Source organism: Alexandromys fortis, unplaced genomic scaffold, assembly GCF_014885135.2.
Source record: "Alexandromys fortis isolate MF-2015 unplaced genomic scaffold, M_Fortis_MF-2015_v1.1 scaffold_52, whole genome shotgun sequence".
Lineage (NCBI taxonomy): Eukaryota > Metazoa > Chordata > Mammalia > Rodentia > Cricetidae > Alexandromys > Alexandromys fortis.
In genome coordinates, this window is record NW_026067929.1 from 9,845,390 (window position 1) to 9,861,975 (window position 16,586).

Consider the following 16,586-nt stretch of genomic DNA (forward strand, 5'->3'; position numbering starts at 1 on the left):
GACTGAGCTATCTGCCCAGCCCACAAAGTTGTATTCTTTAATTAGTATATCTGATTAAAGTACATATGTAGTGTACATATACATACACAGTATGTTTATGCCTGCATATATATTTCATACACTTTAGAAACTGTTTAATATATATGGGCCTAGAGGAAACGCTCAGCAGTTAAGAACACTTGTTATTCTTGCAGAGGATCCAGGGTCAATTCCCAGCACCTACACAGCAGACCACAACCATCAAGAACATCAGTTCCAGGGAAGGAATCAGATGCCCTCTTCTGACTCCCATGAGCACCAGGCATGCACATGATGTACAGACATGCAAATAAGTAGGTCACCCATACACATATATTAAATTAAAATTTGTTTAAAGAATATATGCACATATGAGCAAGTGTCTCAGTAAAAAAGACCTGCAAGTCCACTGTGCCTAGTGCCCCGATAAAAATTTGATGCTACAAGTTAAGAAATACATATTTCCCTCTCATCATTAATCCCTGCTTTCCTCTCAGGGTTGAATGTCATGATCAAGAGCATCTTCTGGGGCTGGAGAGATGACCCGGTCAATGGTCAAGAGCATGTGTGGCCCTCGCAGAGGTCCTGGGTTTGTAACTCTGGTCGCCGGGTACCTGGTACCTTTTCTGTTCTCAGCACTGCCTGCACTTGGTACACACACATGCACATGAGCAATATACACAGAAAATAAAAATGCCTTGTTTTTAGGAGAATATCTTCTGACCCCTCCAGCCCTTCCATGATTTCACTTTCATGTCTATATAATTTTCCTGCAACACCCCTGTAGGGACTGGCGCTGCCTTGTCTAAACTAATACTGAGGCATAGAGACCCTCTAAGACAAGGGTTTTTCAAATGCTATGCTCACTTCTGCAGTGTCCCTGCCTGGGCTTCTAATTGCTATTTTCTTTTCTTTTTTTCTTTTTTTTTTTTTTCGCTTTTAAAACTCGTTTACTTTCAAACGGAGATTAATTTTCTCCTAAAATACTTAACCCTTTATATATCTACAAAACTTGGGTTTTGGAAATGCGCCTTGCTGGCCCACTTAGATCATTTTATTTTTTTTTAATTTATTTATTTATTAAAGATTTCTGTCTCTTCCCCGCCACCGCCTCCCATTTCCCTCCCCCTTCCCCAATCAAGTCTGATCCTACTGGCTTTGTGAGAGCCTAGGCAGTTTGGATGCTCACCTTACTAGACCTGGATGGAGGTGGGTGGTCCTTGGACTTCCCACAGGGCAGGGAACCCTGATTGCTATTTTCTATGTGAACATTAAGCCACTTAAGACACAGAAAACAGAAGCTGTTCTAAGCAGCCTCAGATGATACCCTGGGGCAGAGCCCAGCAGACTAAGAGCTAAATCTGATCTTTTCTCTGGTTTTATAACACATAAGCTACATTTCACTGACAGGGGTAGGGAGGGACAAATGACTGATATTTCTTGACATTGTATAAAAATCACATTTATGCCTATAAAACTTTATTGGAAAGCAGCCACTTTCATTTGCTGACATATGAACTAACGTTGTCCCTCACCATGAGAGGGTGGAAGGATCTTAGTAGATATTGTGTGGTCATCGCACTTCAGATACTTGGGTCTTTATAGAAAAGTAATCAGTGGCCTTCACTTCTAACTACCCTTGCCTACGGGTTCTGTCTGGGCTGTGGTGATACTTTGTGCTGTAACAAATAAAGCTTGCCTGAAGATCAGAGTGCGGAGCTAGCCACACTAGTTAGCCATAGAGGCCAGACTGTGGTGGTGCACACCTTTAATCCCAGCACTCAGGAGACAAACGTAGACAGTTCTTTGTGAGTTCAAGGAAACCCAAGGCTACACAAAAGTAAACCAGTCCAAAAGAGAAACAGAGCTTACACCTTTAATCCCAGCACTGCAGATGTGGAGACAGAAGTGATATGGCTGGGTGGATTGAGGGATATACGGTGGGAGGAGATAGGAGCTCTGAAAATTTAGTCTGAGGACTCATAGGGACAGGATCTCCCTTTGGTTTGAGAATTTGGTAGAAGTAAGAACGAGTGGCTGGCTGCTCTGCTTCTCTAATTTTTCAGCATTGACTCCTATATATGACTCTGGATTTTTATCATTAAGACAAATTAGAATTCATGCTATGCTGGGCCAATTCTCTAACCTGTTCCACATAGCCCAACTTTTTTTCTCTTTAACCACCTCCCTCTCCTCTGCTGCTGCTGCCATCTTATGTTGGTACAGGGCCATTTGACCAAGGAACCCCAACAGACTCCTAAAACTGTCACATCTCGTATGGAACATTAAAACTCCTAGCCTAAGGAGATCTGGGCGCCATTCCATCAGAAATTTTTGGACCATTAAAAGCACTAAATGAAGCTTGAAGTGAAGCTTTAAAACAAAGGACCATTTCACAGAATCTACACACAATCAGGAAGTTTGATTTTTCTGTCCAGTTCTCTTATTCTTAACAATATCTGTGCAGTGGGGGAGGAAGAAATGCTACAAAAATTTTGGGAGATTGTTTCTATATGGTTAGATCTTAGGCAATGTTTATTTAAATTTTATTTTCTGTACGTGGGTGTTTTTTATGCATGCATGTCTATATACCATGTGCAATGCTCATAGAAGCCGGAAGGTGTTGGGTCCCCTGGGACTGGAGTTACAGAGGGTTGTGAGCCACTTTGTGGGTGTTGGGACCTGAACCTGGGTCCTGTACCACTGCCCTGACATCTCCGCAGTCCCGTCATGTGTTTTACAAAAGCTCCAGGCACCACTGAGAAGAGGAGCATTGGAGATGGATCTTAAGGGCAGACAGCTGTCACTGGGATAGTGCCCTCAAAGGGACCTTAGCCCTTCCGCTCTTTCTCGTTTGTTTCCCAGCCTCCACAACCTGGACGGGTTTCTCCACAGCCTGCTCCACACTGCGTTCTGCATTGCCACAGGCCTGAAGGAATGTGGAGACCAAGCAGGAACCTCTGAAGCACAGAGCCAAAACAACCTTCCTGCTTCATGTTGACTCCTCTGGGCATTTGCTCAGAGTCACAAAGAGAAAAAAAAACTGGCATATATTCCAAATTTCTAATGATTTCTTTTTTTATTTTTTTAATGATTTCTTTTTATGTACGTTGAATTTGTGCAAAACTTTCTGGAATGGTAAGAGAGCAGATTTGTAAATAAAGTAAACAAAATACCACCTGTTTGGGGAGAGGGAGACCCATTTCTTTTGTCTGTCATGGGCTTGTATGGATTAAAGTTTCAAAAAAAAAACCCAACAAACTACTAATAGACAAGGAAATAGCCCTCCTTTTGAGAACACATGTGAACATCCAGCCCTTGCTGGTGAGAACTGGTCAGGTGGGGCTCGGCAGGACTTACCCGGCGGCGTCTGGCAAATATAGCCCTGCTTGCTGTCACAAGTGTCATCCATCCACGACCCCGCCTCTCGAGATTTGCCACCAATCACAACAACGCAGTCAGCCTGTACATTTGTGGATAAGGAAAGAGAAAACAACACACACACAAATTAATAGTTATTTAAGTCAGTGTGTTAACAAGGAAACATGCCTTCATTATTCCTCAGTTACAGTTTTTCAGGTAATCCTTCTGCGCAGAGTACTCAAGCCAGCATGGCTTTCCGGGCTGCTGTCCCTACCCCATGTAGACCCCTCACACCTGAACTTTCCTTCTCTGTCACTCTCCTGTTGTGCTCTGCTAGTTTCAACCTCAGGAAGTTTTCAGCCCTCATTTACACAATCAGGATAAATAATTTCTGCCAAGAAAAAAAATCCACCGACTCAACAAGAGAATGAATGTATCTACCGTGGATGTGGCTATCAAGTTAATGGCCATAAGAGCCACGCTGGTCAGGTCATTTCTCTATGCAGCGTTTCTCTCTCTCTCTCTCTCTCTCTCTCTCTCTCTGACAACACACAGACCGTCATAGGACATCGAAGGTCCTCTCAGGTCTGCTTACCCCAAGCTGATTCTGACTTCTTTTCTAACATAAAGACTCCCGTTGCTCTCAGAGCCATTTACTCATTCCCAGACACACCTGGCCTTTTCCAGGATGACTTTGTTCCACCCACTCACCTAGCATGGCTGTCATAATCGACCTCTTTAGTTTTTCTGATAACTATGGTTTAAGTTTTTTGAAAAATTTCCCCTCCACTGATTCTTCTCCACAGTCCCCACCCCCATACATATGTCATACATTGGCAGTGTCCGACACGAAGAAGAGCCCCATAGGTATGTGCCCACCAATAGAGACACCCATCCATGATGCTGCCCCCCTTCCTGTATTGGGCAGCTGACCCTGTCCTGATACACTCTTATTTCTCTATTATCTCATTTCTAATAGAAGACTTTGCTCTGGTTTAAGAACTTCATGAGATCAAAACACGCTCATATTTCCTCCTGCTGTTCTTATCTCTATGGTGATGTTTGATATCAGCTAATTGGTTGTTCAATGATATAAGACTGGAGTAAAGTTTTTTTAAGGAAGGTAGAGAAGCAACAGTCTATATGGTAATGTATAGAATCACTTAGCATCGTATTTGACAGACCAAGTGTTCTATAAATACAGGATGAGGAATGGTTATGACACCGAGGATGTCCTCAAAAGCAGTGACAACTTCCAGGTCAGCACCCCAATCCCTGAAAATGCTCTAAGAGATGAGGGGCAGTTGGTGCAATCAAAACCATAGGTTCATGTTTTTGTCCCGAGTACCAGTGAGGCTCAGAGTGAAGTTGGGTTTCTACTGCTAACTGTCTGTGAAAGGTTCTTAACTAAACCTACAGCCCTTCCTTTAAGGTGTGCAAAAACAGAACACAGGAAGGAGTCAGGTGGGTCGTTCACAGAAAATTAGTAAGATGCCTCTGCGCACACACGGAGAGGGTATGGGGAAGTGATCTGAAAACTATTCTCACATCTTCATAAGACAAGCTGCTTCTTCTTCCACTAGGGTAGCCTTTCCCCCAGTTTGTATAGTGCACTCCTCGCCCATCTGTCCAAAGGAATGTGTGTTCTGAATTGACATCATTCAGCCCGGTCCAGGCATTAAAAGTGGAGTCTTTCATATGATAGGTAATAAATGCTGAAAGAAAGAATACAAGGTGATTTCAAACTTGGGATAATGAATAGTCCAAGCAAAAAAAATTAAATAGATTAATTTCTAAGTAATGGGAATATAAATCAAGCCATTTTGTTACTATTTCCTAACAGAAAGCATGAAAATAGACAGTCTAATCTTCATAACACATCAGCAACTGAGTTTCAAACCGGCATGTTTCTTACAACTCTGTTGTATATAACTACTTCAGAGAGTTGGGATAGCTGTAATCCACCTAGCAGCACCAGAGAAGAGCTAAATGAGTCTCAGATTCACCCCACATCCCCTCTTCATACTGGGTACCTCAATAAGGGCTGTGGCTGCCTAATGGCCTGCAGAAGGAGCACACTCATATAATTCACTAAAATTCAGCCTACTCAGCCTATAATGCTATATTGTGTTTTCACTTTTAAGAGTTTATTTTTTATTGATTTTATTAAGCTATACATTTTCTCTGCTCCTTTCTCTACCTCTCCCCTCCCCTTCAACCCTCTCCTATGGTCCCCATGCTCCAAATTTACTCAAGAGATCTTGTCTTTTTTTACTTCCTATGTAGATTAGATCCATGTACATCTCTATTAGGGTCCTCATTGTCGTCTAGGTTCTCTGGGATTGTGAAATTGTAGGCTGGTTTTCTTTAATTTATGTTTAAAAACCACTTATGAGCAAGTACATATAATAGTTGTCTTTCTGTGTCTGGGTTACCTCACTCAATATGATGTTTCCTAGCTCCATCCATTTGCCTGTAAAATTCAAGATGTCATTACTTTTTCTGCTGTGTAGTACTCCATTGTGTAAATGTACCACATTTTCCTTATCCATTCTTCAGTCAAGGGGCATTTAGGTTGTTTCCAGGTTCTGGCTATGACAAACAATGCTGCTATGATTTGGTGCGTATGTGTGTGTATGTGCATATGTGCGCGTATGAGCTTGAATGTAATGGTAACATGTGTTGAGGTGCCTACAGAGGCCAGGAGAGGATGTGGGATTCCTTGGAACTGGAGCACAGGTGGTAGAGAACTGTATCCCAGCATTCTCGAGGCTGAGGCAGCAGGATCATAAGTTTAGCATCCTCTGAACTACAGAGTGGATTTGAGATCATCCTGGGCAATTGAACATGATCCTATCTCAAAGATGAAGAGGTAACTGAGGATACAACATGGGCAAGGCCCTGGTTTCCATCTGCTCTACTTCTCCCTCTCTACCAAAAAAAAATCCTATAAATTATCAACTGTCCTGATTCTATAAATAAAATAATCTGATGGCAATAATTTCCAACCAGAAGGTCGTGAAAATCAACGCCATTTATCAAAGCAAGAAGCACCCAGCTCCCAAATTTTCAGAATCACAGGATACCTAAACAAGGGTTACCTAATTGGTATTCATCCAGGAAAGCAGTTCCTGGGGACCACTGGCTGCCTAATAAGGGATGCACAGACCCAGACTTCCATGACCTAAAAAGCTCATATCATAGAATTAGAAGATTTAGAATATATAGAACACTATGGCTTTTTGTTGTATCAGTAATTCTGTAGCAGAGAGGAGAGGAAAAGACATCCAGAAACTACAAAAGGTTTCAGTGTCCAGATGCCCAGTACCTTCCTGTCAGCCTGCCTATGCCTCTCTCAGCAGCTGCCTCTTGAACCCACCATCCCCACTTGAGTCAGGATGGTCAGCTAGACGGACTGTTTACTAGAGCAGCAACATATGTCCCCCGAATATGGACAAGAAATGAAATGGCTCAGCATTTGATTACTCTGATAGAAAATGCAGGGGGCTAGAGAGGTGGCTCTATGGTTGAGGGGACTTGCTACATTTTCAGAAGACCAACGTTCAGTCTCTGGTGTCTACACTGGGTAGTTTACAACTGCCTGTAACTCCAGCCTCAAAGGATCCAACACCTGCTTCTGGCCTCTGCAGGAAGTCCTATGCATGTGGCTTTACACACAGATAAAAATAAATCTTATTTTAAAAGTGCAAAATAAAGTCTTCAGAAACATAATCACTTGCTTGAGCATGAGCAAAGAATTCTGCAGAACAGCCCATGCTGAATCAGGCTGTGCTTTCAAATAGGAGAGCCTTGCTCAGAAAAACTTTTTCCTCAATTAATTAAAAATAAAAATACCCCAAAACATTCTTCTTCCAATACTCTTTAGTGAACTAAGAGCAAAGATTGATATTCATTTTGGTTTTATTTGTTACCTAAATAAGATCGGAACTTTTGCCTTACGCTCAATTTGAAAAGCGGTGTGGAACAGTTCTATCAGGGAGCATACAGCACTGACTTCTTATGCCAACAGCCACATTAAGAATTCAACAACATGCGTCTGTTTTGCCAGGAATAATGTTATTTTATCTGAAAATTGTTTCCTTCTGCACGTCTCTACTGCTCAGGTTCTAACTCTGTTATGCCAGCAACCAGCACTTTGTGGTGGACAGAGGAAGTCCATTACTGTGTTTCTCTGCGGGGTAGCTAAGGCAATAAACGTGGTAAGCCAGCTCGAGAAACGCGAATGCTCTGTTCTCGTATCAGGTGTCGTGGTTTGACCCTTTGCTTTGGGTGTCGGAACAGCTGGTGAACGTGTCAAAGATTCCTGTGGAAGCTTGGTTGGTTGCATGGAGAGTGTGTTCGAAGAGAGTGCACATCTGCGCATTAACAGAGCAAGCATCTGCGAGAGCAACACATAGGTTTCCCGGTCTCCTTTCCTGTACTTATTCAAAATTTTAAATATTGATTTTGAAAATTAAAAATGCTCTGTGGATGGAGATAGGAAACAGTAAGAGTGGGGACTCAAGTTTGGTTCTCCCAAACCATGTGAAAGCAGGATGTGATGATAAACATGCCTGTAATCTCCCTCTCCCTCTTCTTCCCTCTCCTCTCCTTCTTCCCTCTCCTTCTCTCTCTCTCTCTCTCTCTCTCTCTCTCTCTCTCTCTCTCTCTCTCTCTCTCTCTCTCTCACACACACAGACACAGACACAGACACCTATGCAACTAAAAGAGATGTTAGAGACTATCTAGTCTAAGTTTTTTTTCCTACGACCTTCTTATAAATTTAAAATCACAGCAAACCTCTATTGGACTTTTTCTGTACTACTGACAAGGCTTTCTGGTTTTGAACCTCAATGTATTTCTCTGCAACTGTCACTCAATGGCCCAGAGCTTCCCCTTAGGTCCAAATAGGGTGACCCTTCAAAGACCATGGGTTCTCTTTTTCAAAGTGTTTAATCTGAGGGTCTCTGATCCATGACTGAATTGCTGTGGTTTCAAACCCTACAACGGTTAGGTCTGAATCTCCTGGACTTATTCCATATCCTCCTTGAAGCACAAATTATAACTTAACTAGCATACCTATTCAGCAAGGGAAGTCCCCCAAAGTCATGCAAGCATGGTCAATGCCTTTCTGTCCTTGTAGAAAGAAAGTCTGTGTGTCCATGCATGTGGGCATGTGAATTGAGACCAGATGGTACGTCTGTGTTTCTCCTCAGGAACCAGCCACCTGTGGTTTTTTGAAAATGGGTCCCTCACTGGCCTAGAGATTGTAGGTTTCATAAGGTTGGCTGGCCAGGAAATCGTTAGGGTTTTTCCTTTATCTACCAGTGTTGGGACTTAACACGTATGTCACCACCCCAGGTTCTGAACACAGGTGACCTCAGGGCCCCATGCTCCTTACTGATTGAGCTGTTTCCCAGCTCCAGTCTCTTTTAACAGAATGACCTTCACAGTTTTCTCTGTGGTTGTGGTGAATGTTCTCTTGCCAGACACTTCCATAGCTCCAGTTTAGCCTGTGTCTCATCAAAAGCTTTTTCCTGCATTTGTTCAAAGTTCACATTAAGACCTCAGTTTTATCTAATGCTAAACAAAACCACTCTTAATAATAGGATTTTCCCCACAGGCTCCTTTTCTAGAAAATTTGTCAGTCATGATAAGCAATAGTCTATCTCTTTCAAGGCAAATTTACATACATATTCCTTACTGCCAGGAACATAACCTGCACACCTTGCTCTTTCGCGGTCTCTATGGACACCAGGTTTCCTTTAAGTGCTATGCAGGCTTTTCGTGCATCTTTCCAGTTTTTCTTTTCCTCTTCAGCAAAACCAAAAATTTTAAAGCACTATGGAAGGGGAGGACAAAGCAGAGGTTTTAGCCATGGATAACAAACTTCACATCAAGGAATCAAATTATGCATGAAAATCATTGCTAAACACAATTTTCTCAGGACCAGATGAGGATTAAAAAATAAAAGTCAGCTTAATAAGCCAACGATTTTCTTTGCAGAGTTTTACTTTTCCCTTGAGATAAAGGGTACAACTTTTTGGATAACACCTCAAGTCTTTACTTCCCGTTTAGAATCTGTGATAGGAATCTCCAGTTTTTCTTATAAAAATCATCTTAATTGATGAAATAGGAAGAAGGCATGAAGACTGGCAATGAACAGCGCTGTTGGGGTTTAGTGGGGGGATGCTCCCCATAGGCACTTGGTCCCCAGCTGATGGTATCAGTTTTTGAAGAACACGTAGTCTTCTTCAAATGGGCCCAGATGGTAGCTGTAGGACACTAGAGGTAGGCCTTCAGGGTACAGCTGGACCCTCTTCCAGTCCTTTGTTTCCCATCCACTAAGGTGTGAGGAGCCTCTACCATATGCTTCCACCTCCATGGAGTCATTTCGCTCCACCTGCTCTGCTCTGATAGACTCAGTCCTCTAAGTAGGAAGCCCAAATCTCTCTTGTTTCTACTGCGTATCTTGTTACATCAACAAGAAAAGCAACTGATACCAATGCCAAGACTGAGATTAGTTTCCCTGATACCTTGTTGTTGTACAAATGCCAACCTTCCTTGCAGCCCCCTGGTGTCGGGGGTGTGGTAGGAATGGCGGTGGCATTGATGCTGCTGTTATGTCTCTGGCAGATGAAGTGATTTGGAAAACCACAGTTGATGTCATTCCAGAATCCTGCAAAGGAGAAGAGCTAAGGTGCATCTATATGCTCTTAGGTAAAACATATCTTCAAAGACACAACATCCAAGGAGTCTCAAAAACATGGTTCTGAATAAATTTCCCTTACTTTTATACATTACTAGAAGAGCCTGTGAAATCTCTCTCACATTGTTCCGCTTAGCTTATAAGAGTTCATTTTTTGTAGAAAGGTTCCTATTGCTGAGAAGGATCTTGGTGTTGCAATATATTATTAAATTACTAATTATCAATAGTCAAAATACTTAGTATGTGTTCAGCTATAGGTGATACTTCATATAATCTTGTCAACAAAAGATGAGAGAGAGAGAAAGGTCGTTATGAGTACAGTTTTTTTCCTCACATAAGAACATTAAAAATGTCTCACAATTTGGAAGAAATAGGATGATGTGTCATTTTTTACCTGACTCATGAGTATCCTGATAAATTTACCTTTGCAAACTGAACCGTTATCTTGATAAAATTGGGAGTCTCTGTTGTGTTCCTATGTAAGTGCACTGCCTGTTACTGTTAACCTAAAGATACAAGGAATGCAGCACACCACACCCCAAAGCAAGTTCAGTAAGATGCGTGCATGTCCTACCTGAGTTTGTGTACATGGTAACACAGTTCTCATCATCGTTGGCGAAGTTGGGTTCCCCTGTAGCCCAAGCCACAAAATCTACTTTGCTTCCATCCATCCAACTAGAAAAGAAAATTGAAGCATTTTTCATGAGTTCAGCCACAAATGCAACTGGCTACAACTTAGAGGTTGGGAGGACAAGTGCATCAAGATGAAGGGAGCATAGCATTCTTAACAAACAGAGGGGAACCGAGAGAAACTAGCAGGAACTCCCAAATGCCTGTGCTTGGCATCCCTTGTGTTCCTCTGCAGTGACCCTGATACCTTCAGGTCAAGTTTACAAACAACCACAGTTAGATTTAATCTTTTAAACTATAATCTGTCTTTTTTGGGGGATTCCATACTCCACTAAAGAATCTTCTAAGAAGATGCCCCAGAATGGTGTGAATACTTAATGCTGGTCCACCTTCTTTGCTCTCCTCAGAACAAGCTCCTGATAGACCCAAAGAGGTATATATGTATATGTATGTATGTATGTATGTATATATGTGTGTGTGTATATATATATATATACACACACAATGACTATTTTCATAAGTCACAGAAATTCAAGGCCTCTGAAAACTGATAAGAAGATAAATCACAACAATCAGCCCTCTTATTTTATCAAATGAGTGTTCTTCCATGGGGATATCCAAATGTCTCTATATCCTAGAAATTACAAGCTTGACTTTAGGTCTCCGTTGGTCAAAGAGAGCAATCAAAGTCACACAGAATGTATGTCACTAAGACAGCTGTATGAAGAGCAGATAGACTCATCTGCTCTTAAAATTCAGGAGAATGTATTAATGAACATAGAAAGAAATCCCCAAGATATAATAGTTCCCTCCTTCCAGTTCAGCCATTCATGATCCTGGTGTCTAATAAAGCAGCAAGTCTGCTCTTCTGAGGGGAAAGTTTCACAGCCAACTTGAATACATTGCTGTAAGTTGGAGCAAAAAAAAAGGGGACATTCAGTTCTGTGTACCAGCACTGGTCCAAAAAGGATTGCAATTTTAAAAATAAATGTAGTGTTCACCTCTATTTACCACAGGTTCTTAGTCAATGATTTAAGGATGGCTGGGGACCCTAAAATAAAGACTAGCTTTATGAAGTTAAATCCAATTTTGTGCTTTTAGATAATTAACAACACTGGAATTCTTAATACAACAATCTTAAATGGGTTTCCTTTCATGTTTTAGAGGGTTTTACTTTTTGAGATTCAGATTGCCATAGTACTTTTAATGCATTTGGCAAGAAAGAGTCTCAAAACAATCCCTAGGTGTTTACTGGTTCTCCATTATAAAGCGCTTTAGCCTGATTTACTTACATGAACTTTTTATCCAAGCTGATCAACAAGCCAATAAAATACGGTGACTGTCCGCCATTCTTGTTCATCTAGAACATGAAAGTTTGCATATACAGTTTACAGTCATCTACTAAGCAGCTTCTCAGATAAAACCTACACATGTGTTTTCCAAGGAGGATCTCATGCAGAAATACTGTAGAATTATATGCATAAAGATGAAAAGAGTGTTCTCACAATGCAATAATCTCCATTTACAAAGCAAATGTCTTAAGTCATTCATTATAATGCCAAATGTTTATTACAGTTGATGGCTAAAAACCCTTTAAAAAATAGGCAATGGAGAGAAAAATGTAGAGCTCAATAAAAATCAAAACAGCAACAAAAAAAAAAGGCAGAGGGGGCCAAGAGGTGATGGCACATGCCTTTAATTTCAGCACTCAGGAGGCAGAGGCAGGTGGATCTCTATAAATTCAAGGCCAGTCTAACCTACAAGAGCTAGTTCCATGATAGGTTCCAAAGCTACAGAGAAACCTTGTCTTGAAAAACAGAAAAAAATAAAAAATAAATAAATAAAAGTAAGCAGTTGGATTTGTACATCAAAAGTAACACTTTTTCACACCTAAGGATTTAGTATGTAGCATCTTTTCCAGATAAGCCTTTGTGCAACATTAGGCTGTATCCTGAGCGTTTCAAAGCAAAGCATATCACAAAGATGATAATGTAAGCTATATTTTCCTATCTTTGAGGGCAAGTGAACTTTTCCTTTAAATACTGATAAATTCATTTTCTGCTATTCTCTCCACTTTCTCTCTGGTCAATAATAAGGAAATCACATGTAGTATTCCGTTTGTGTTTTTGTTTTAGTCGAAAGTTACTCAACCAAGCACAAGAGGAAAACATTACCCTTTCAGGAATAGCTGACTATCTGGATACAACTGAGGTTTTTATAATAATAAAACTGTACTCTCTGTTCGCTAATAATTTTATCCTAGAAAGATAGATTTGTAATTAGTAATCATACTGTTTATTATGCATGTGGTCTCGGATTGAGACATAACTAGTTAAGATATAATCCTTGAAAATTAAATTCACAAACTCGAAGGGACTGTCACAATGCTTAGACTTATGGCCCTGTCTCAAGGCCCCAGGAACTTTAATCATTTACCCTCAACTTCAAATTTAGTACATAAGTTGAAAGTACATCCTCAGGTACCAAATTCAGAGATTATCTCTCTTTATAGCCTGCTGTTCTCAGGTACGAGTTTCAGGAATCATCCTTGTTTATAACATGTTGTTCTAGGGTACCAATCTCAGGGATCATCTCTGTTTATAGCACGTTCTCCTCTTAACCATGCTCTTACATATTTCCACAGGAACTTCTTTTCACTTTCACTTTTAATAGTAGCAAGATCACCAAAATTCTTCTTGCAAAATGCCCGTGCGTTGTCCATGGTTTCCTTCTCCTTGCTAAAATAATACTGATAGTCTTTGTAAATAACCCATCCATCTGCAGTAACCGGTGGATCTGATGAAAGAAAGTAGTTGGATAAATTAAAGAATATGTTAAGTAGGGGAGAGAGCTATGATATGAACGACTTTCAGACTCCAGAATATGCAGACTGTCTAAGTCAGGGGTACATTGATTGGTCCATGCCAAATACCTCTATCTACCTTCTGTCAATCCTATGAAGACTGACCTGTTTCTCTTCCTAAGACCCATGGATTACTAGTTGGTAAAAGAACTCCTGGCATTACTTTCATTGGCAGGAAAGACTAGCTAGGAAGACTAGATGCCTGTGATGTTTGAAGATCAAGACACGAAGGCTATGAAAACTCAGATTTCAGCCCACTACAAAAAATTACTTTTTAAATATTTATTTATTATTTTATGTTTATGAGTGTTCTGTCTTCATGCACACAATAAGGGGGAAACAGATCCCATTACAGATGGTTGTGAGCCACTATGTGGGTGCTGGGAATTAAACTTAAGACCTCTGGAAGAGTAGCCAGAGCTCTTAACTGCTGAGCCATTTTATTCACAGCAGAAATGGAGTACCAAGCAGTTCCTTCATGAAGAAGGAGGCTTCTAAGACTTCTTTCAAAGAATGGAATTTTATGTTTCTATATTGCAAAAGGTTACAAAGGCATTTACGGCCTAATTCTAGGAGCCTGTGTACATCAGATTACAATGTAAAGGACTTGCAAATGTGATTATATGGATCCTGAGAAGGAAAGATTATCCTGGATTATCTCGGTGGGCTTTAAATCTAATGCAAGTGCCCTCAGAGAAGGATGCAGAAGGTAAGGTCCAATTCACAGGAGGCAACGCGACAGCTGAACCAAGAAGCTACAAGGCTGGTTTGAAGAAGGAACCAGAAGACATTTAGAAAAGAATTCAAGGAACATAGTGAAGGCAACTGACCAGAACCTCTGGAGAGTGTGGTCCTGTGAGTGAAGGGTTGTGTTTGGACTCAGAAGAACTGATTTCATATTCCTGACTTCCAGAACTTTCAGTGAATAATGGTGCTGTTTGGGGCCATCAAGTTACAATTCATTGGTTGTATGCCTGAACCCTGGACTGGCCTCATGAAGTCACAGGAAATTGTGTGAGCAGGGCAACCAGTATGTGTGTTCTGCTCTCTGGAGACAAAACTCCAGCCTTTCATGAAATTCTCTACGATACTAAGATCTCTGCCTGCCATCTTCCCAGGATACTTTTTTTTTTTTTCATTAGAAAGGGAAAGGAGTCAGAAAAGTCTATAATAAACAAGTCAGAAAACACAGAGACACCTACTGTCTTGAGGAGCGGGTGTGGGCTCAGGTAGCAATGCTTTCCCTGTAAAATAAAAACAATATATAAAGTCATCAAGCATCTGCTAGTACCACTTCTTGAATTTTCCTGTGTCAATCAAACCTTGCCAGTTTTCCACACTTGTCCCCATTCTTCCTTCTGATCCACATCACACTGTGGGGAAGGAATGAAAGGAAAAAGGAAGAACTGAAGTTTATTTAAATCGAATAGTGGCCACCATAAGTGGGAAGGCATTTCCTAGGGCCCACATAGTGCCATATAAAGGAAATAAAAGAATATTAATTTTAGAATCGTGGAGCCCAGTTTCCAATCCGAAGCACAGGATTAAACTGTCTTCATCCCAGCGCCTCCAATTACAATAAGGGATTACCAATGTCTGTAAACAGCACAGAAAACTTTAAACTGTGGATATGTGGTCAGTGTTCACTACACAGCAATTTTCCACATAGACATTTTAGTAGTGGCTAGGAAATAATGTACAGTTCATTACCTAAAAACATTTGATGTGAGTCATATATGGATAAGTCTCAAATATATTCTTCTTAAAGAATCTTATTCTCATTCAATGTATAACGTACTGGAATTTTTAAAAGGTATTTTTTTCTTTCTGGATTTTGTTGGAATATGACAAAAGGGCACGGGTAATGACCTCCTAGATAACATTTCTCTATCTGCCAGAGTAAAACAAAACTACTAACAACATAAAAAGACCACTGCGAGTCACTGGCAGGAGGAGCCCCTTCTAAAATGCAGCCCAGAGTCCTCTACTCTGGAAACTCAGGACGCTAATCCCAAATGGGGAACCATGTGCATACAGCCAGCAGAGGGAAGTACCGAGCAGGCCTCTTAACTGTACAAGGAGGGCAGTGGCCATGATTCCCCAACAGCAGAGGGCAATGTGGTTCTGCTCATCTATTGCAATAGGGTCAACTAGGTACGTTCTGAGTCCCGGGTGAGTTTCCCCATTTCCTGCTTTGTCCTAACCCAGCTCCTCTGGCCTCAGTTCCTGACCTGGCTTTGCGGTAATTTCCAAGTCACCTAAATAATAATACGGTGCGTCCCGTAACACCAGGGACCTCCTCACACTGCTGGTTCCTAGTGGGTGTTTTGAACATTGGAATATTCTGACTTGGAGGGGGAATCTTCCTGAGTCAGGGATAAAGTAGACAATCAGAGGGTGAAAGTTCCAGAAAGCGAAACTGCATTGCCTTCCTACACCCACTCGCCCCTGCAGCAGCAGAGTGTGGCTAGAGTCCCAGCTGCTGGTGGGAACCTTTCTGAGGACATGACTCTCATCCAGGATTCTCGGGTGGCCTTTTGATCTTCTGTTCCTTTGGAACATTTATCTGTACTCAACGCCTTCATTCTTATCCTATGAAATAAGGGCCTGACACTTCCCTGATGCTGGTATTTTTGTTTGTTGTTTGTGCCAACGGAGGGAACAAATGGGGGTGTCAAAAAGCTAGCTCCGCGATCTAAGAGAAGGGGGGAAGGTTTTGTACCTTTTTGTATCTGACAAATCCAGTTGCTGAGGTGCTCACAGTTGATATCATTCCAGGACATCCCGGGGTCGCCTTTCATTTCACCACAGTATTCAACATTTTGATAATTATTTGGCTCACCATAAGCCCAATTTTCATAGGAAACCTATATGGGAAACATTATACTCTATCTTAACCACAAAGCCAGGGCGTTATGCTGTGTTAGAAACATTAGGCTGCAGATATTAACCATATATATATAGCACATCAGTGCAAATCCAAATGGAAAAAATAGATGTTTG

General features: G+C 41.2%; 1 protein-coding gene across 1 annotated transcript in view; it reads right to left on the reverse strand.

The window, feature by feature from the left end:
* Mrc1 (mannose receptor C-type 1) overlaps positions 1-16,586 on the reverse strand; it is an 87,418-nt gene that overhangs the window by 10,743 nt on the left and 60,089 nt on the right. Inside the window, exons 15-23 of the mRNA XM_050144743.1 lie at positions 16,306-16,450; positions 14,786-14,827; positions 13,353-13,516; positions 12,013-12,080; positions 10,665-10,765; positions 9,918-10,060; positions 9,109-9,223; positions 4,930-5,096; positions 3,379-3,481 (exon numbers count right to left, since the gene is read on the reverse strand). Coding sequence (XP_050000700.1) covers positions 3,379-3,481; positions 4,930-5,096; positions 9,109-9,223; positions 9,918-10,060; positions 10,665-10,765; positions 12,013-12,080; positions 13,353-13,516; positions 14,786-14,827; positions 16,306-16,450 — 1,048 coding nt within the window. The remainder of the gene's footprint in view (positions 1-3,378; positions 3,482-4,929; positions 5,097-9,108; positions 9,224-9,917; positions 10,061-10,664; positions 10,766-12,012; positions 12,081-13,352; positions 13,517-14,785; positions 14,828-16,305; positions 16,451-16,586) is intronic.